The sequence below is a fragment of the Anopheles gambiae genome, chromosome 3, assembly GCF_943734735.2.
Source record: "Anopheles gambiae chromosome 3, idAnoGambNW_F1_1, whole genome shotgun sequence".
Taxonomy (NCBI): Eukaryota; Metazoa; Arthropoda; class Insecta; order Diptera; family Culicidae; genus Anopheles; species Anopheles gambiae.
The window spans coordinates 15,644,408-15,665,648 of NC_064602.1; the positions used below are offsets into that span (position 1 = coordinate 15,644,408).

The following is a 21,241-nucleotide window of genomic DNA, read 5'->3' on the forward strand; positions in this document are numbered from 1 at the left end:
TCACTGATAGAGCATGACTAATAACGATTCTGTACAGTACAGACCTTCAGTTAAATTAACGCACAAAGCCTTCTGAGAAGTATAGAAACCTGTACAGGCCAGCATGTACGTGTAAAACGTTATGCTAAATGGAAGAAGAGCCCTTTTGAAACATTGCTGATTATATGATACCAATTTTCGGGAATTTTGCTTACTGCTTAACCTTTAAAATAATATACGTATACCTTGCAGTAACATATTTACATCAGATTTAGGGCTCGACTCCTTTCGGAATCGAGACGGACAAAAATTCTCTATAGACTCATTAGAGTATCCCTCTCCACGGAAATCTTTAGTAAAAGGCGAAAGATTTATTCGACAGTTGAAGAGAGATCAGAGTGCCGAGAAACGCTCCGAACCGTTGACCGGATGCCACACGAACATGCTCCTCTAGCGATGCATAAAGGAAAGCAAACTGTTGTCCTTCGGCATCCTTACCGTAAAGCAGTATAACACAAGCATTTTGCCTGCAAAAAAGAGGGGAGAAAAGCTGTTCCTTTCTTCAGGGTAATAAAGATGACCACAAGGCCAAATGCAGGTACTGCTGAATAAGGAGAGCAAATATTAATTATTACATTTCCATACAAGCACACACACACTCGCATGTACTTGCACATTCACGCATATTGATGTTCCCTTCGCCGGGCATTAAATGGCCAACGCACATTCCATAACATCTCTCCAAAAACCAAAACCAAAACACGCGCTCATCATAATGACATTGTGTTACACGGGCCGGAAACTCCCATTAGGGCACCGGGTGCCCTATTACTCGTCAGCAACAACACAAAAACACCATTGCACCCAAATGTGCTCGTTTGAGAAAAATAAAAAGGAATCAACCCAACCCAAACCAACCGACCGGAAAAGATTCTGTTGGCCTAGTTTTGCCGAAGACAGTTCGATCGATCGATCGATCGAACGAACCAACGGACGAACCCCTCCCGCTCTAGTACATCTAGGCGCTTTAAAGTGGCCGACTGTCTCTTATTCTGCTCCATTTGCTGTCCCTCCCTCTGCCGGCGTGTGTGGCTTCGTAATAAAATTTGATTGGCACAAAAACAAAAACTTTTACACCCCACGTGTCCCTCTCCTACCCTGACAATGGGAAAATTACCCCACACGCGAGCATAAATCTCATGAGCAATCAATGGGAAGCGAAAGATCTAAGTGCTTGGCACACACACCCCACACGCTTGGGACAGGAAAGCTGGAGGAGGGTTGGAAAACAATAGACATAAATACAGTTAAAACAAAAGTAATGAGAGCGAAAAAAACGCAGCAGTAGTGAAGGGCCTTTTTGGTCGGGAATGTAGCCAAAACAATAAAGGCAAACAAGCGCACGACAAGCGGCGATGATGGCGTCGTACGCCGTGCCTGCCTGCTCGAGCTTTAATAGGCACGTGCCTTCGGGTCGCTTGCGCTGACATAATAATTTGTCCCAAGTCATGCTCGTAATTGGGTCATTGGACCTTCTGTGGGCTTGTGGTCAAAGGGAAGGGAGCTGCTGGCCAACCGGCCGTTCGTCATCTACCGGATATCAATACGCATCAGAACGGGATCAAAGGAACAGTGGGATGTTCATAGGGCATATTGATAAAACGGTTAGAAAATAGAGCAAAATCAATTTTAGGATTATTGGGAATAATATTGATGTTTTTTAAAATAATGTTTTTTTTTCAATTGAATCATTTAATTGAATTGATCATTACGACTTAAACAATTAAAAGTGTTTTTATTGTACTTCTAAAAGAAAAAAATACTGAAACTATAATAATTGAAAAAATAATTAATTTAAATTATCTTTAGTTTTTAATCTATTCTATTTTAGTTGTTTCTCTGATTTGTTTTTTACTTGATTACATTCTTCTATAAATTTTTAAAGATTATTTCCAATATTTATTGTTTATTTGGTGGGCATTTTATGTATCATTTATTTAAAAACTGTTGGAATCATGAATAAATCGTAGAACGAGCCCTAAAACATGAAAAGCAAAGAATAAGACGTATACAGTCAATATCAGACCATTAACGGATACAATAAGACGTTTAATGATCTTATAAAAGGAAATCAATGATATAGTAAAGTGTCAACATAACTGTCATCTGGACATATACTAACTAATCAGTGCCACTATTCATCCTCAAACCATCTGCTTGACGACAATGTTTGACCCTCCCCCAAAAGCTCAAAGCAATACAATTATGCGAAACAAATCAACTAAGTACACAAGAACGCCACATTTTCGTGTAAGTATGTGTGTGTGAGGCAACATACATACCTCAGTCATCAAATGTCATCAAATAGAAAGGAAAGGAAACGTGGAAAAAAGCCAAACAATCCTAACAAAAGAAATTGGACAGGCACTTTCAGCGATAGTAGAACACCGTCGCACGCCTGTTATCACGCACGGTCCGGGAGCAGTTTAATTGGGTTTTGAAAAATTAAACGCCCGCGTTCAAATGCGCCGGACATTGCACGTTGAACGCACACTGACCGTATGGATGGGACTGCGGGATAGCATTTCCAGCGTATACTACTACTACTGACAACCGAACCGAAAGCGAGAGGTTGATGTGTGGATGAAATTGATTCGTTCGAAATGGGAAGGAAATCAATTATCGTGCCATTCGGTTCGATGACAGATCTCTTTTCAGTATCGTTATGTGTGCATGATGAGGAGAGAGGGATAGCAAGGGGAGATTTAGTACTAAGTCAAGAATGCGAATTCACTCTGGATGCTTTACATTTTATAGTGACAGTAAAATTGATTTTTATTTTTCAATAAAAAAATGATTTCTATCACAAATGATTGTTTGATATCGTTTTTGTTTTCACACTGTCTTCAATTGAATCTAACTACAACAAGATAAGTAATGGTTACATGTAGTGCTTTATTAAGTTAAACCACTCTCAAATTTTTTGCCAAATTTTGCAAACATCTCAGTTTTCAAGCTTACTTAAACTTTTCGATGCCATTGGATTGGTAATGTTTTGAGCGCTATTAAAGTTTTCAAAGAAAGCATTAATATACCTTTACTATCCTATTCTGGTAAAAAAAATCAAAACTACCATCATTGTCACCTATGAGTAAATAAAAAACAATAACATAGTGGAGCTCATAATTAAGTTTTGATGAGGAATGAAGCCCACATTCCTTCTCAGGCTGTACATGTAAATAATTAATTATTATTCTAAACCCTATTGCAATATAGAATTTAAAGTATTGTATTCTTCATTATTATTTGTTTATTTGTTTATTTGTTTATTTGTAAATGTTAAGTGATTGGCCATCATTGGCCTTATCACTGATCTTATAAACTAAACTTACAATAACATAAAGCATCACAGTACAATGTAACATCAGCACAAAATAAATAACACAGAGTATCACAGCAAGAAAAACAGGTTAACTTAGGGAATTCCAGTCAAAAGAGTCATAATGTGCATTAAATCTGATAGCCATCGCAGTCAAAGGTTCATTATCGCTATATGCACGTCTAGTTTGGTCAACTCTTAGTAGCCTAAAGTTTCTTAAAATACGAGCAGGTACGTGGAAATTAACTCTAGCTAAAAGGTCCGGTGAATCTATCTCTCCTAGGATGATTTTTTTCATAAACAAGATTTGCGCCGTTTCGCGACGAGTAGCGACAGACTCAAGTCCAAAAATTAAACACCGGGCATGATAACTAGGTCTCGCTGCTACGCGTTAAAGTATGCGTTAAAGTTGCGTTAAAGTATATTGTTCTATTTAGTAATGTCACACAACAATTACACTTCAACAGCTATTGATGCACAGAAGCATAACCTATCGAATGGCATCAAAAGTTTTAATCAAAGATAGGGAATAGGTTAAAATATTTGTAAAAAAAACTGTAATTTTATATTTGCAGGAACAAGATACTGTTATGGAACCAATTTACTGTAATTTTTATTTAAAACTAATACACAATTTAGCAGAAAAAAACACATTTAACTAAAAAACAATGAAATAACCTGAGAAAATAACATAATTCCGGGAGAAACAATTCAATTCAAAAATAATTCTTACAATTCAAGGAAAAAGATAAAAATGAAAAAAATATGGTCAAGCTAATGCTGGAACATAAGCAACGATAAATATTATTTAAATTACTTATAGAATATTAAATAGAATACAGAAAGTGACATTGATGCATGATCAAAATAAATAAAAAATAGAAACTATCTGACTATTGCCAAAATAGAAATTGCCCAAAAACACATCACAAGCTTGTTTATGCTTAAACTGAAATAAGGAATACATCTTTGAAAGAAAATTAAAAACAAAGTCTAGATTCTATTGAAATTTAAACATTTAGCCAACATTCCCTACTATCAAACGGAAATGCAAAGGAAACTATTAAACAATTCCACTCTTTATTGCTCTACATCGTTCAGTTTGCTTTCTTATCAAAGCCCTGCAAGAACGCTTAAAACCCCTTCCGATCCAATGCTCACATTCCTCACCCATTAACCACACACACACACGGCGAGCAGGCACACGCACATTCTTGACCCACTTGACCACCATCCAAAGCATCACCGGAAGCCCATATCAATGATGCTTTTTTACGCCCATACCACCTGTCGCCTTGTTTTTGTCCCATCGCTCCTCTCCTTCAAATTAATTGTCATCGAACGCGAGAACGCCAGTTTTGCAACGACCGGTGTGGGGTGGAAATCAGCGTCTGCACCTCGTCTCCACGGCTGCAAAATTCCATCTGAACACGATCCCTCGGCCCATTCGCGGGTCATCACTTCCGGCCCATCATCTTCATCAGCTTCAAACATTGTTCGGCGTTCTTTCTTCGTGTTTTTTGTGAATGCGTGCGTGCTCAGTTTTTGCGGTTGCGAGGAGGAGGTTGCCACCACCGCCGGATGATGATCGGATGGATCGCTCCGTGTAAGGGTCGGCCGGTCGGTGCTGGGTCGATGGGATGCGACCCAAATATTTGCACGCATGCTTTTGTCGATGTGATTTGTCGGATGCCCCCCCCCGGTGAAGGTTTTTGGGGTGTATAAGATCTAATGAAGGCCGTCTCCCGCGGCCGACGAGCTTCAAGTTCCGGTCCCGACGGCAATGAAACCGGTGACCGGCACCGATCGGGAGGCAGTCCCTTGATTTCCTTCCACCACGCTGCTGATAAATCTGCGTGCTTTGTTTGAGTGGAGGGGAAGGAGATCGACGATCGATCGCCAGGGAAAGATCGTGATTGGAAACCGTGAGATTTTCCGCTTGCTCGATTAGACTTTCAAACGGATTTGGGCAGATGATTTGGAGCTGTAGGGGGGATTTATTTTTCAAAGGTTGTACTCGTCCGGAACCGGTTTTTGGTTACATTAAACGGTGGGGTATGTGTGTGATGCATGTTTACATTTTTGTGAAGCTCAAAGTCACAAGAATAACTGATAAAAATTAACTGAATAAAATTATTCAACGTATACAATCACCTTACTTTGTTTGAATGCGAGCTTCTCCATGCGTTTTTCAATGCTATTGTTTTAAAATCCCTTTAACCTAGAGAGTCTTTTACGCCATTTTATATATTTGCAATGCAATTTGCAAATGTCCAAAAATATTTGGTTTGCCCTTTGTTTGAATTTTGGGAATATTTCACATTTTCCCTTAAAAAATCGTACCAACTAACATAACTTAAGCTCAAGTTATAAGTTAAAATAGAGATTCTGCTCTCAGAAGAAAGTACATGTGATGACAATCTTTATAAATCAATATTCGTTCGATTCAGTAAGTTATTATAGACTTGTTCCAGGATTACTATTAAAACTCCCATGTATATAATAATTATTGTCAATAGGTCAACGTTTTATTTTGAAAATTAGGGCTCGACTCCTTACGGAATCGAGACCGACAAAAATTCTCTATAGACTCATTAGAGTATCCCTCTCCACGGAAATCTTTAGTAAAAGGCGAAAGATTTATTCGACAGTTGAAGAGAGATCAGAGTGCCGAGAAATGCTCCGAACTATTGACCGCATGCCACACGAACATGCTCCTCTAGCGATGCATAAAGGATAGCGAACTGCGGTTGTCCTTGAGCTTCCTTGCGGTGAAACATTCCTTACAAACATTTGAGGGTTGAAATAGCAAGTCAGCGAAGGAACTGTACCCGTATTTATAAGAGAAAAATAGGGCAAGGAGTTCAAAGCACCCCTTTTTAAAGATGCTTGTGCCAATGCCAAGATGAAAATCGAGGGATTGTAAGCAAACTAAAGATGGAAGAATAATACAAGCAAAAACTATTCTACATTTGGCGCAGTTTCGCTACGATGCTGTGTCGCTAGCACCTTACACAAAGTGTTTATCTGGGGCAATAGCTAATAATAGCACATTTACATATCTACATACTGATGCTGTGTTCGTTCCTTTCTTTGTCGTAGATTAAATTCCACAATATCACTGGATCGGTAACGCGAGGCACAAAAAAAGAATGGGAATACTTTGGGATAAAAGGGAAGCTCAATTGTGTGCATGAATTTAAACTCAATTTAGAAAAAGTCATAAGAAAACACGGAAAGAATGCTATGATTATAAGTAAATGATAAGAAGAAGCCATACAAAATTGAATGTAAAACGAGCATTTTATAAATTTATGTTTCGATTTTTAAAATTGGAAAAATAATCAAATCCTTATTTGCTGTTCGGACGATGTATCTGTACGACTATCTGCTGGTACTAAGCAAGAGAATTTGATAGTACACGACGTAGCGACGGTTGAGAAAAGTATACATATTAGTGTATGCTTTAGTTCAATCCTCACATATGCGCGCATTTTATTTATATAAATACTCCTTTTTTTTATTTATTTGTACATTTGGATTTCAAAAATGTTAGTAAAAAAAATGCAGGACGATTAAAGGTAAAAGCTTACAGATTGGTGCGGGGTAAAAGTGGCTGTGGTTTTGTTTGTATCGGTCTGTCCTCATACACCCGTGTTGCGAAATGCTCGCGAAACACGGGTAACACGTTTCTCTCGCATTTTCGATTCTCTCTACCGTTATTCTATTCTCACTTTGCGTTCTATTCGTTGAAAGGTGTTTGAGAAGGTAGGCAAAGAACATACTTTTATGCATCGCTAGAGAAGCATGTTCGTGTGGCATGCGGTCAATGGTTCGGAGCGTTTCCCGGCACTCTGATCTCTCTTCAACTGTCGAATAAATCTTTCGCCTTTTACTAAAGATTTCCGTGGAGAGGGATACTCTAATGAGTCTATAGAGAATTTTTGTCCGTCTCGATTCCGTAAGGAGTCGAGCCCTAAACTTCAATACAAAAAACTTATAGCATAAAACTGTGGAATAAATTTCTTAATGATTAAAATAGTTCATTTAAGTATTAAATTTAAGTGTAGGGTTCTAAGGTATATTTAGTATAGGATATTTTGATAATCTTTCTGTCGCATTACTTCATAAGCAGTTTTTATTCTTCACAAATATATGTTATAGTTATTAATTACGTAGTTTTCAGGAATATATAAAATTATAGCATACTTATCACAATAAATTTCACCAATGCTGCGATTATTCAAATTTATTGCTATCTTAACTTAACAAAACAATTTACCTAAATAAGATAATAATAAGAAATGTTATGCAGCTATGATGCACGATAATTATTGTTTTCACAACCTCTATCTAATCTTCGAAATATTAGAAAACACATATGAATTCTAATATTAACACATCTAGCTTATCTCTTTAATTGTAGGAAATACAAACAATATGTAATAATAAGTTTGTTATTATAAACAATAAATATTAACTCGAGCTCCCAAATATTTATGTTAATGGGAGCTAAATTTTAGAAACTTTAATAGGTTGTTGAAGCGAATATTGTTGTCTCTGGCATATCTGTCCTTAAATTGGTACGATCGTGAACTTAAACCCATTACACGGACCTCGTTAATCAACCAACAATAAAGTTATATCGTAGAGGAGTTCATTAATATGAAAAAGTTCACTTAAAAGATTATTTTTTCCGATTGAAATCAAGGCAGAATAAGCCTAAATAACAATTGAATTGAACAATTAATCAATTGAGACTGTTCTTTTCGTTCTACAGCATCCCAACTGTAACAACACAATAAGGTTCATTGCCAATAGAACAATACTTTATTTGGTTCTTAGAGTTCTCTCTTATCCAAGTTTTGGTTTATAATCAATATAAAAAAATAATTCCATAAGTATTTTGATAAAATGAGACGAATGAATGAAAAATTTGGTTGATTAATTAACCTTGAAATAATGGTGTATTTATAAAGGTATAATATTGGCACGATTTTTCGTAAAAAGTCTTCCGAATCAGTAAACTGCGATACGCCCTAGAAATGTAATGTTTTGCACTGATTTAGGGCCAATTTAAGTGGTTGTACATGCACATGATCGTCCAACTAGTATATTTTTGATTAGTTTTTTCTATGTATTATTTACTTTCATTCAAACTATGCTTTTTTATGAAAATTTCAACCACTCCATCGGCTATAAGTACAAAACTTCCCACCCTGCGTGTCATTTTAAGCCCGGAAGGGAAACACAGCATTGAAACGCCGATGATGCATCAGCGTAAACCTACTTAATCGACTTCCGACGCTGGCCCTCGTTAAGCATCGCCGCCGGAACGGACCCACCATCGGTAAGCACCTAAAGCCCTCTGAACCTAACAAGGGTGCGAATCTCATCAAACACCCCGGATAGCATGATAAGCAGAGGTTTTACTGCCCTCGCTCTAGCTGCACCATAAAAACCCCCGAAACGCTCGTTCACACCCGATCGTACGGGATACGCACCCAATCCGATCCGATTTCGATCCGATGGGAGACAATTTTCCGGACACTTCAACGAACTTCAACGGCTGCCGAACCGTGACCGCAAGTGAAAGGCCGCTGCCCGTTGTTTGATGCCGGCATTGCATAAGCACCCAGACACCAAAAACCGAAAAGAAACAAACTTCCAGCAGAGCCAGAGAAAATAACAGTTAAAACAAAAGTACTATCGATGGAAAAACAGCAGAAGTCGATGGAAGGATTGTGGAACGGTTGACGGCGCATCATGGCGTAAAAAACCGTGCCGCCGCCACAAACGGCGCTGTTTTTTTTTTTGCCAAAACGAATCCAAAAAGCACCACTTGTCAAGGCCACTTTCGAGCCCGAGGGGTTGGAAGAAAGTGACCATGGGTGGTGCTGATGTTTTCGGCACAATCGTGCCAGTCGGCAAAGACAGTGGCGAGTGTGGCAGATTTGTCGCGATCGTTTTGTCGGCAACAAAACGGTCACCGGATCGTACCTGAGAAGTGGACCGTGGTAGCTAAAGGTGTCACTTGTTTTCTGGTGGATGGAAAATAGTCGGCCAGTGGGACAATTTTCATACCCGGTTGAGGTGTCCAAATAGGGACGGATCGAAACGATCAAAATATTTGCTTGGACACAAACAAAATCAAGTAAGGGTTTGAAAGAGTAAAGGGAAAATGGTCTAGAAGTAGAGCGTTTTGCTTCTTGGAGGGCGGAGGCATTGCCCCAATTCTAGAGATCCTAGAAACTCGGAGAAGATGACGATTACGGAAGGTGACATCCGTCCCTGCAAGTCTCTTAGAAAAAGAAATAGATTCTTCGGCTCTTTTACAGGGTGTAGAGTTGTGTACTCACTGCTGAAGCGTGAAATCACAAGAAAATCTGTATGTATCTTCATGTATAGATAACATTGTCGCTAGTTTTTGGCTCCAATGAACCATTACTTCGTTTGATCCCTAAAATTTATTCTTTTTTAACTTGAGCAATGTGTATTGTCTAGTCCTCTTGTGCCCAAACATGCTTTCCTTCCCTACCCTAACGTTATTTGCTAAGCTAAGTTGTACTAAAAAGGACCTTTCCTAAATAATATGAGGGTAGGAGACTGAATCGTTTAAAATAATTTAGTATAATGAGAGATAAACTAAACTGCTTCAACAGCTAGATCTGTATACCCCGGCGGTTCCTCTATGTCCACGCCCATTGCTTGCCATCACCCGTCGCTGAACTATGGATCAGGTGACCCACTTACTTCCATGTGCGGATCATACAATGAGGTTCACTCGCTGTTCGACTTCAACTTCTTATAATCCTTCAAAGACCGGTTGTACACAAGGCGGTCCTGGCCCTGGTCCTGGGGTAATTGTTTGATTTGTGTAAACTATGTATATATACTATATTTGTATTAAGATCATTCACCGGGACTTATATCGTCCAGTGAATTAATAAACAAAATAATAATAAAAATAAATGAAACAGATTTTAAAAAATACATGTGAAAGCTTTCAGCCAATGATTGTTTGAAAAAATAACGATAAAAAAGAGAATAATCTGATAATAATACGTGATAAGAATAATGAAGTTTTTATTAGAAACACGTTATCATCATCAGTTTGGCTCTAGAAACCTGCCACAAAACAGATCTTAAGCATCCTTTTTTTAACTTTAGAATTTATTACAATTTTAAGTTAAAAATCAAAATTGGCACAATTGGAACTAGTATAAAAAAATGTACAAGTTATTGTAGACTTAAATGTTTGATAATTCAAATTATAAGTGTAAGTGAATTATAATGTAGTAAATGAACATCAATGAAGTAGATCAGTGTAGATACAAGATCACAAAGCTAATAATCTGAAAACTGCACGATCGTTTAATGAATGCGGAAGTTACCAACCAACTAGGCACCAACAGGAACGTTGCAATTTTGTGGTAGAGGAATACATGAATTAAGCCATTCAGAAATCGCCAAACCATGCAGGGAAATTGAACCATGTCGTGAAATTGACGACTGACAATCAACAAATAATTAAAAAAACACAGGCTTACTAGTTGGACGGTCGTATAAGTGAGGATCATTTCGGCGAATATTTAGTTTAGTTTTGTTTTAATCTTCAAATACTTTTGGAAACTTATTTAAATGAATTAAAGATCACCAGATCTTATCAGTGCTAAAGCTGCAATTATGTTCTATTTTTTAATTTAAACAAACTGCTCCCACACAATTTAATGATAAAATGAAGATCAATCGATTGCAATACTGCAGCAGTTTAGCATTTCTTCCAGTTATACATTTTCCCTTCACCATCGCACTTCACACAGTTTTCGAAACAACAATAACCCATAGTTCAAGATTGTCACACTTGGAGCATAATTTGCTACCTGGATACAAAGTAGCTTATCTACCTTCCTTTTTTGTAGCACCCTCTCCTCTACTTTTTGCCACCAAGCAAACATGTAAGCTAGCCAAAACTACTAAAACCAGAATCGTCTTCACCCTTCCGTCAAAGCCTGTGGTGCAAAAACAAATCACCATCGATAAACGGGTGCGACTGACGCGTGCGCGAATATCACAGTGACGTGACGATCGTTCTGAGAAGCACTAAAGAGAGAGAGAGAGGAAGGTGCAAAAAACATTCCCTATACCACATTTGTTATGTATTTATTCAACGGTCGGCCTGCTAATGGGTCGTCAACAGTTGACAACAGCAAACATTGCCATTGGCTTCATTGCTGCCTGTGCTGATCTGAGGCGATGGCTACTGCATTCCGATCGGAATGCGCGGTTTGGGTTTTACCGGCGCTTGCAATTCGTAAGCTCAGGTGGATCGCGAGGTTGTACGTGAGGTTGGCCTGGAATAGCTACTGAGTGGGGGGAATCCGAGCGAATAGGTCCGGGGTCGTAACCGGTCTCGCTGGGGAACGTCAAGGTGGCAAAAGCACTGAGCAAGTAAGCAGGCAGTGAATGTTTTGTGATCCACATGACACACGCCGTTGGCACGCGTTGGACGGCGGATCGAGCTTTTCGAGTAAGTGGTAATGTTGTTCGGAGAAATATTAACGTCAAACTGATATTTACGATCATTGCGCTATGAATTGAGGTGTTTCACGAGAAGTCACCACGGAGTATGATGAAATTAAATTATGAGAACAAAGATAATGAAAAGTTCCCCAATATCAAGCAACATATGCAGTAATTGCTTGTAATTTTAAATATTTTGAAAGGCTTTTTTTGGAAGAGATATTAATATGCATATTTCTCTCTTATATTGATCGCCTTCGGGAATTTGGTTAATGATGATGATGAATAGCTGAAAATAATCAATCTTTTCTGTTGTGTGATCATCTAAACCTCATTATTTTAAAGATAACTGTTGCGATGATGCGATCTCTCAATCCTTGATCAACAAAACTTAGTTCTTATTTACTCATTTGTAGTTCATTTTACGATTCACTTTAGTTTTTGCTTCAAAATAATAAGAATGTCTTGAAAGCCAAATGAAAGGATCTTCATTAGATATTACATTGATCAATATTACCTGATCTTCATTACCAACTGACTTCGTAACTCCTTATCTCAACATTCTCTGATAAAGTGTCCTTTCACTTGGTAAATACTGGGACGGCCCACGGAAGTCTTTAAGGTCGACGAGCCGGCTCCTACAAGGTCGGAAGGGAACGATCGTGCTTTGGTCTTTTCTCTCGTCGAAAATATGTGACTATCCGTTTAGGTGGCACTTCTCAATAAGTGCTGAGAAAGCATGTACATTTATTATAACGCGTAGTTTGTTAATTTTTACAATCCCTTTCATTCAATCACCAAATGCACGCTACATGCAAATATAGGGTGTAGAGTAAGGAGATATAATATAATAATCCTTCGAGCTTTTACCTTCCGAAACCGTCGCTTGGTGTCTTAAGAGGATCCCGGTTGGATTTCAAAACTTAATTAAGTCGCTAAACTACTTGAAGAAAATCCACACGAATGCAAGAACGGTTGTAAGATTGAAATAAAAGAATAAATCAATAGTTAAAGATAGAAGAAACATGTTAAAAATATGAAATGATTTTCTATTCTTATACTAAAAACTACAAAATAAAACCCATAGTACATAACACGGTAGAATAGCTTTACAAAATTACTCCAATAAGCGGTTTGGGGTGGAGCATTTCTTATTGTAAAGTCAATATTAAGAGTAAGCTTTGATTAACCCAACAATTTCATACAAAAGCGTATTAAACTACTGATACTAGTTAAGCATGGAAATTGTCGCCAAACAATCTCAAATAATAAAATTTAATGAAATGCATAAAGGATAGATACAGACAGCAGCATTAAATTTAAAACTTTTGAAATTAGGTCAAATAAATCAAATTATGTCAAAATGTAACAAAAAAATAAATCTTTAGTATTAAAAAATCATTTTTCTGTATCTTGGCATTCCAACACTTGTAACAAGTAAGATATCGAACCACTTCAGTTCCTCCTTTCTATCGCACCATTCCAAGCTGTTCACGCACTCAAATCATGCTCAAAATTCCTGACACCCCACTTAGGTTCGTTAACCACCTGCATATTCGATGGCAAATCGAAGCAATCAAAGCTTCAAGGAAAGCCAGAAGGCAGCAATCAATACACCCTCCCTCAGCCCCAAATGCTCACGTGCTCACAGTCCACGGATAGTAACCACGCGATCATTGATCCAGACAGCCGCTGCCGATCGATGAATGAGACACGACCGGTTTCGGCTGGAAAGGCCACACAAACCCAGCTGCTTTTTACTACGACGGCACACACCTGTCTCGAGCGCACACGCACACAGGGCAAGGTTGTACATTTTTATGAATGAAATCAGGCCCGTCCCTGTAACCCACGCGCTGCCTACAACACTCTCAGCCCTGCTTCGGCCATTCTCCGCGGCTGCCCACACAAGATCACCGGCCGCCACTGTCCCTGCGCCGGTTCGGTAATTTGAATTGTGTGGGTAATGGAGCCCTTTAATCGAACGGCAGCAGCTGTGTAGTTGCGTTTTTGTGCATGTGCATCCGTACGTTGCACATTTAATTGCAGCCCTGTGGGTTCGTTTTACTCGCGGCTGCCCTGCCGGATGTTTCCGGTCTTGGCATACCAGCACACGCCCTTTACATTACATTGCGAAAGTTCCGCTACGGTTCACAGTGCGGTGCATTTGCACCTTCTGTTGCTTAAGCTCGCCCTTTTCGCACCTAGCAATTTTCGGCTTTTGGGCAGCATTCAGGTGAAAGTTGGTCTGACGGAAGAACATGGCAACGTGGTAGGTTGCTTGTAAGACACAAGAACGGGTCTACAATTACCACACAAGGGAAGGTATTCAACCAAAGAGACACGGATGGCGCGATGTAGAAGATCTTCCCGTTAAAATCAATCTTGTAGATGTGTAAAGAGTAATGTACGTGAGGTTATATTGATCTTTTTGATCTTAAACAAGCAAGTAACTAGAATATCTGGTCGATATAGCTTAGATATAGAATTTCTATTGAATCGCGAACTGGGTCACGACGCCTTGAGACTGTTCCGATTGCAAAACCGACACGAAACACTTACCGGTCCCCACACGGCACCTTTAGCGACATGATCGCGATCACTGTGCGAGAGGGAAGCTCTTGATCTCAGCCGCTCGTTCATTCTGCTACTGTTTGGAGTTGACGCTCATGAACACCATAATCATTAGTAGCTCCCACACGTAGGCATAAATGGTGGCCACTCGAAGCAGTAACTTCTTGGGCAAATTCCGTAGGTGGGACCTGAAGACGTAAAGTAAAGTGGAAATATGTTTAGGGCACACGCTTACCCACACAATTCTGTAGGTACTGGTAACAGTCGATCTCTTGCTTGGAAGAGCTCTTAGGCTTCTACTTACGTAAAAATCGTTCTATAGATGTACATTTCCTAAAATGATGCGGCTTGCAAGGTTTAAAATAACTGCTAGTTTCCATGATAAAGAATCCTCGAAATTACTCCAAAAATACAATGATCTTTCTTGAAGATCTTTGCTCCATAGGTCCTAAGATATTGATCGGAAACTTCGGATGATCTTGTCGGAGACTGATGATCAGTAATACCTCCTCGTTTTACAATTTCTAAGCGGCTGAAAGTGTCCAACTCAATCCAGTTGTCGATTCCGGAAATGATATTCATTCTAAGGTTCATGTCGTGGTGAATAGTTCTCCCATACCCTGATACGAATAACTCATGAGAAGTTCCCATTTCTTTCAGGGCATGTCCAAAGCAAGATAATTTTCTCAGTCGTTTGTAACTTGTTTAAAATTTTCTACGTAAATCGTGGTTTTCGGAGCGGTTTCCAAGAGATATTGGCAAGGCGGTCTTGGGAAAACAGTTCCGCAGTCCCGGATTTAACATTTTCAAGCATTATGTACTGCTGTGGATTTCGATTAATGTATTTAAAAGCCCTGTAATGCAGAAAAATAATAAGGATATTAAAAATGCAATAATCTTTTTTCATTGGTTTTCAGTTCTGGTTGCTTCCTCCATACTTTGCCATTTCTTCCAAGGTCGAATGTGCTTTGTTCCTCTCCGTTGTGTGAAATTAATTCGGATGTTTTTTTTACAGTTTTCATGAATCACAATACGTCTTTTAAGAATACTATTACTATAATATCAATGTAACGATGAATTGTTTCGAAGACTTTCATGCTCTTAACCCGTTACTCTATCTTGCATGTATTTTGATCTTGTTGTATCTTCGGAATCGGATTTTGTACGCTTGAGGTCGCTTTTAATTCATCAAGGATCAATGAGATGCGAACGTGATGACTACATTTAGCTTCATTTTACATGCAACGTGTTTGCCAACTGCATCCAGATAACGTGAAATGATTTTAAAAACATATTTAATAATTATTACAGTACTATAGCAAATACAATGTATGGATATTCGCGCCCTAAAAGGCACACACAAAACATACTGAAATAAATTCCCATTCCCATTCAAAAATTGAACCTACCACGTTCACCTTCACAAACTCTCAATACGATCGTACTCGTAGCACCAAAACTCGTGCTTACTGTCGAGCTCCTTACACTCAAACTGTGGATAGAACCGCCCGGGAAGGATCGGTTTCACGTTCTGGTAAAACACCGTCTCCAGCTTTTGCAGCATATTCGCGGACGACATCGTTACGCGCCGGGCACAGGGCAACACGTGATCGGCCTTGCGCAGCAACATAAACTCATCGAGCTCGAACTCGAGCAGATCGGTCCGACGATTGTACACCTCGCCGTAGCTGTACGGGGCCCTGCCCAGGTACAGCTCACACACACGTCCATAAATCGATGGCACATTGACGGCACTTTCCAGCAGCAGCAAATGCTCCAGCAGCAGATGCACCTGGGCCAGCCGGTTAAGCCGCAGCTTCACCTCGTCCTCGTCGAAGTTGCTCAGCAGGATGGACTTTTCGCGTACCCGCTCGTCGCCCGCCGCCGACTGAAAGAGCTGCGTGGCGCTCCGTTTGCTCGGAGCTCCGTGGTGCGCATCGAGCTGTGGACCGTTGCCCGTTGCGTACCGTGATTTGCGGGTGTTGGTTACCTGCGGTTGGAAGAGCTTCTCAAACTCCAGCTCGTAAATGCCAGCCTCGGTGAAGATGGTACGGTAGTCGTTCATGAGCTTGCTGAAACCGCACTCCAGCAGCAGTTCGTACGGTTCCGAGCCGGTCAGCAGCGGGATGGCCAGTCGGTCCTGAATCATGGCAAGTATGAGCTGCGAAAAGCGGGTACCATTGGTGGGTACGTTCTGTGTGTGTGTGTGTGTGTGTGTGTGTGGGATGGAAAGTGGGAAGAAAAATGATTAGCAACATCACGCCGGAAAACGAACGTTTGTGCTGACTACTTTACCACAATATTGGAATGAGTGGATAGATGAAAGATGTAATCGATTGCGGCTTTCAAATCTTCATAGCTAGAACACACTGAAAATGGAAAAATAGGCATTTATTATCAAAATAGTAAATAAAACACGATTTTCCGATAAACACTCACGTGTTAATGCATCGTAAAGTCGCTCCATCACGTCGGTAAGCTTGCGTTTCTGCACTAGCGATACCATGTCGATGATCGTGGAAGAATTATACGTCACCGGTTCAACTTCCAAAAACGACGACAGAATATTGTTCACCTTTTGCTTAATGTACTCGAGATCCATTTCGCTGTAAAATTGAAATGGTTTAACATCAGAATATAATTCAATGCTCACCAGCTACTCACGCTTCGCCGCACACATCGTTCCGCGCGTAGCCCGACTCCCGGTTGGCCCGGATGTCCATTATCCGCTCCCTCATCATCGCTAACCGTTGCAGCTGCTGCCAGAAGTACTCGGCCGGTGAACTCCGGCTAAACGCACCATTGTTCACCGGGAACTCTTGGCTCAAGCGGACCCGCGCATTCCGCTCGATGGCAAACGTGGACCCCTCGCCCATCGCGTTCCAGCTCAGGCGAAGCGTAATCTGTGCATGCAGCTTGCACCACTGTTGGATTTGAATTTTGGGACTAAACTTCATCCCCTCGCCGGCCCGCTGCCGGTGGATGTCGATCAGCTGACCGAGCGTAATGCTGTTCGATGGCTGCACGCCACTAAACCGCACCACTCCGCGCGTAAAGTGACGCTGATTGTTCGAGGCTGCGTTTACCGACAGCTGCAGCAGCACCTTCTGCTCGCTGTCCGTACCACAGCACAGCACCCAGATACTGCCCCGCCCGATACGGCACTCCAGGCTGATGAAGGCCTGCAGCAGCGAGCGAGCCTTTTCCGTGCTGAGCGGTGCGTACGTTTCCTCGTCGATCGTCCACAGGTTCTGCACACTGCTCTCGTGGTACTCCTTGGAAAGGTTCATCTCCTCAAACTGCTCGAAGCTTACGTCCCGCAGCGGTGATCCGGTCAGGTCTAGGCTGGCCGAACCGTTGCTGTTCGGCGATTGCTTCGGCCGCACCGCGTCCATCTCCGAGGAAAGGATGTGGTTTTGCACCTGTAGGAGGGATTAAAGTTAATCCTTTATCTTACGGACCGCAAACAATCGTCTTACCTTGCGGAAGGCGAATATGATCTTATCATCACACTCGGTCAGCGAACGGATGTAGGACGGTGGGTAGTAGTATTGGAAATCATTGTCCTCGAATTTACTGCGGAACAGCTGATACACGTTGGCTAGGTCGCTCATTTTTGCTTTGCATAAATCTATGCGGCAGCAGGAGAATGAAAATATGTAAACAAAACCTTTCAAAGCGGCTTCGGTTTGATTCAAATCGAACAACTGTCAAATGCTGCGAAGCGCGCGCGCCTTTTCGCAGGCCCAAATAACATTTTTGTGTTGAACAATTGGGCCCGTCAAAAAAAGCCTTTTAGGTTGATTTGTTTTATTGCAAATTTTACCTACAAAGAAAAATTGATGGACTGCATTAACTTAAATTAATAAATCTATTTTTTCAATTGTTTTTATTGCATAAATAATTTTTTTTTAACTTTTTTGTTTCTATTTTCTCAAACAGCCCTTTTCTCCCATTCGGTTATCGTTTATCTGTCAACGTGCTGCAGGCCATCAGCTGTCAAGCTTTGTTTTGTAAACAATCGGCAGAGCGGAATTCTCTCGTGGCGGAAACATTTCCCTCGTTCAAAAAGTGACCCACTGCACGTGGATTATGTGCCTAGATTTTAAATTCGTCTAGCCCTTTTATCACCATGTTAAAACCTATCCTCCATCAAATCAAAGGAAAGCGGGTGGTACTTGCCAGCGGATCTCCACGGCGGCAGGAGTTGATACAGAATTTGGTACGCGTAATCGTTGCGTGCGAAAGATTGATTTGCTTGATAAAGCATGACCCTTTTCACAATGCCCCACAATCCCATTCCAGGGCATCGTGAACGTTCAGCTCTGCCCATCGACGTTCGAGGAAAACCTTGACCCAGCGCAATACTCCTTCAGCGACTATGTAGCCATGACGGCCCTCGGTAAGGTGCGGGAAGTGTATGAACGGCTCTCGAAGGATGATGCAACGGGCCCGGACGTGGTGATCGGGGCCGACACGATGGTTACGATGGATGGGCAGATGTACGGCAAGCCAAAGACACCGGAACATGCGTTTGAGGTGTTGAAAAAGTGCGTAACTAAATGATCGCTTGCCAAAGCTGCTTCACTAATATAATTTCAATCCACAGGCTCGTTGGGCGTACGCACGTTGTCTATACCGGGGTGGTCATAAAGTATCGCGAGCGGGAGGTCAAGTTTACCGAATCGTGCAATGTACAGTTTGGTAAAGCGACCGATGCTCAAATACAAGCGTATGTCGACACAGGTGAACCACTGTAAGTCCCGGGAGCCTGAACTCCTTGCATCGAGATTTTTAACGTTTTTTTCTTCCTTCCAGGGATAAAGCTGGTGGATACGGCATCCAGGGGTTGGGTGGCAACTTTGTAGAACGAATCGAAGGCGATTATTTCACCGTTGTTGGGTTGCCGATGTACCGACTGTCGGTTGAGCTGTGTAAATTGTTTGACTATCTGGTAGATTGAGCATGATCTTGGAGTAAAAGTCTAGACGAAGCTTTAGAGAGGCTCAACACTATTTTTCTTTGTTTAATTGTCTTATCAATGCCGAAATTTTAGTCCTCCTATTCCACAGTTGTATCGTAAGTTTACATATTGACCAATACATTGCTTCCAGTTACCAGTGTAAGATCGTAAGATCCAAATAGGTACTAGCTTCGGCATAGGTTCGGGATCTACTGCAGGACCAATAACACTACATGCATAGGTATAACACCAGATCATAAACCGGAGCAGGCAAAAGGTCAAAGGTCAGCTAAGACTGGAATATGCTCACGAGTTATTCCAGGACTTAGATCAGTCCAGGATTTGTTCCAGGATTATCCAAGTCACATATTTAGGAAGCGTTGCCGAATCAGAATAGGTTCAGGGAATGTTCTGATATCGGCATCAGTTAAGGATCAATTCATTTTGATCTTCCTAAAGACCGACATAGGTTAAGAGTCTGTTCCAAGTGTCTAATATGTTCTGGAGCCGTTAGATAACTGTTATCTGTTTCATTCGTTTTCATTTCTTTGACCGGAATAGGTCAGACAGTTAAACAGTTTTTAGGATTTGGGAATAGGTTAAGATCGTAATTTCTTAACATCATTCCCAGGCTTAGATCTTCTTCTTCTTGGCCTGCTCATGTACGAGCACGTCTAGTAGACATGACCAGATCGCCAATCCGTTTCCAGGAAACACGGTCCTGGGCTGCAGTCCTCCAACCACGGCTGCATCCCATCTCCGACAGGTTCGATTCCACCTCATCCAGCCAACGAGCACGCTGTACTCCTCTACGCCTCGTGCCGAACAGGTCGCTGACAAGCACCTTCCTGGTGGGGCATGAGCCCGGCATCCTCATCACGTGCCTCAGCTATCGTATCCTTCCGGCTTTGATGACTGTCAGGATATCTGCACCGCCAAACAGCTCAGCTAGCTCGTGGTTCATCCTCCTTCTCCACACGCCCTGCTGGCACACACCACACACACCAAAGATAGTCCTTAGCCCTTAGATTAGTCCGCCGTTCGAAAATGGCAAGTGCATTGGCGTCCTCCGTTAGCATAGTCCAAGACTTGTACCCGTAGAGGACTACAGGACGAATCAGTGTGCGATATATGGGGCATTTCGTGTGTTGCTGGAGTCTTGTGGATCGCAGGAGTTTGTGGAGCCTGTAGTAGGCACGACTTCCCTGAACAATGCGCCTTCGGATTTCGCTGCTTACGTTGTTGTCCGATCGTACCAAGGTAGCAGAACTCCTCTACCACCTCGAGATCGTCGCCATCAACTGCTACTCTGCTTCCAAGTCGGGCTCTATTACGTACAGAGCCCTCGGCAAGCAGGTAGTTTGTCTTCGTCGCATTGATCCTCAATCCAATCCTCTCGGCCTCGCGTTTCAGTCGGGTGTACGCTTCGCACACCGCCGCAGATGTACGTCCGATGATGTCGATGTCATCCGCGAAGCCAAGGAATTGGCGAGATCGGGTGAAAATCGTTGAACAGCCAACAGGAGAGTCCGTCCCCTTGCCTCAGACCCCGGTGAGATTCGAACGATTCCGAAAGCATGTTCGTCACTCTCACCTTACACTGCACCCCGTGCATAGTGGCCCTCAACAGCCTTATCAGCTTCCCAGGGAAACTTCCGTACTGCTGCATGGTGTTCCATAGCTCATTCCGATCTACAGGCTTAGATCTGTATTCAACTAAAATCAAGTTACCATTTAATAAAAAAAGTCCAGAAGAGCACTTAACAATGAAGACATTGACAGAAACAGAGACACTGATTTGGCATTGTATCTGGATGTTAAAG

General features: G+C 41.3%; 2 protein-coding genes and 3 non-coding genes across 6 annotated transcripts; 2 read left to right on the plus strand and 3 right to left on the minus strand.

The window, feature by feature from the left end:
• Positions 1-263: 263 nt before the first annotated feature.
• On the minus strand, positions 264-381 carry LOC11175632 (U5 spliceosomal RNA). The gene has a single exon (XR_003025411.2). It is a non-coding gene; the product is annotated as a U5 spliceosomal RNA (small nuclear RNA).
• Positions 382-5,909: 5,528 nt separating this feature from the next.
• Positions 5,910-6,029, minus strand: LOC11175985 (U5 spliceosomal RNA). Its single transcript, XR_003025288.2, has one exon. It is a non-coding gene; the product is annotated as a U5 spliceosomal RNA (small nuclear RNA).
• A 1,178-nt stretch (positions 6,030-7,207) lies between these two features.
• LOC11175532 (U5 spliceosomal RNA) lies at positions 7,208-7,327 on the plus strand. The gene has a single exon (XR_003025283.2). It is a non-coding gene; the product is annotated as a U5 spliceosomal RNA (small nuclear RNA).
• An 8,165-nt stretch (positions 7,328-15,492) lies between these two features.
• On the minus strand, positions 15,493-18,190 carry LOC1275555 (protein zwilch). 2 transcript variants are annotated; one of them, XM_061655459.1, is made up of 6 exons: positions 17,935-18,190; positions 17,120-17,877; positions 16,895-17,061; positions 16,751-16,824; positions 15,865-16,649; positions 15,493-15,683 (listed from the first exon to the last, which is right to left on the minus strand). In XM_061655459.1, the coding sequence occupies exons 1-5, from the start codon at positions 18,067-18,069 to the stop codon at positions 15,876-15,878; spliced, it is 1,908 nt and encodes a 635-aa protein (XP_061511443.1). In that variant the 5' UTR covers positions 18,070-18,190; the 3' UTR covers positions 15,493-15,683; positions 15,865-15,875. The 2 variants fall into 2 exon arrangements, with proteins under 2 accessions (XP_061511443.1, XP_314811.5); XM_314811.5 differs by having other exon boundaries at positions 15,493-16,649.
• A 258-nt stretch (positions 18,191-18,448) lies between these two features.
• On the plus strand, positions 18,449-19,470 carry LOC1275556 (dTTP/UTP pyrophosphatase). Its single transcript, XM_314812.3, has 4 exons — positions 18,449-18,677; positions 18,761-19,005; positions 19,065-19,211; positions 19,274-19,470. The coding sequence occupies exons 1-4, from the start codon at positions 18,588-18,590 to the stop codon at positions 19,416-19,418; spliced, it is 627 nt and encodes a 208-aa protein (XP_314812.3). The 5' UTR covers positions 18,449-18,587; the 3' UTR covers positions 19,419-19,470.
• The last annotated feature ends 1,771 nt before the right edge of the window (positions 19,471-21,241 follow it).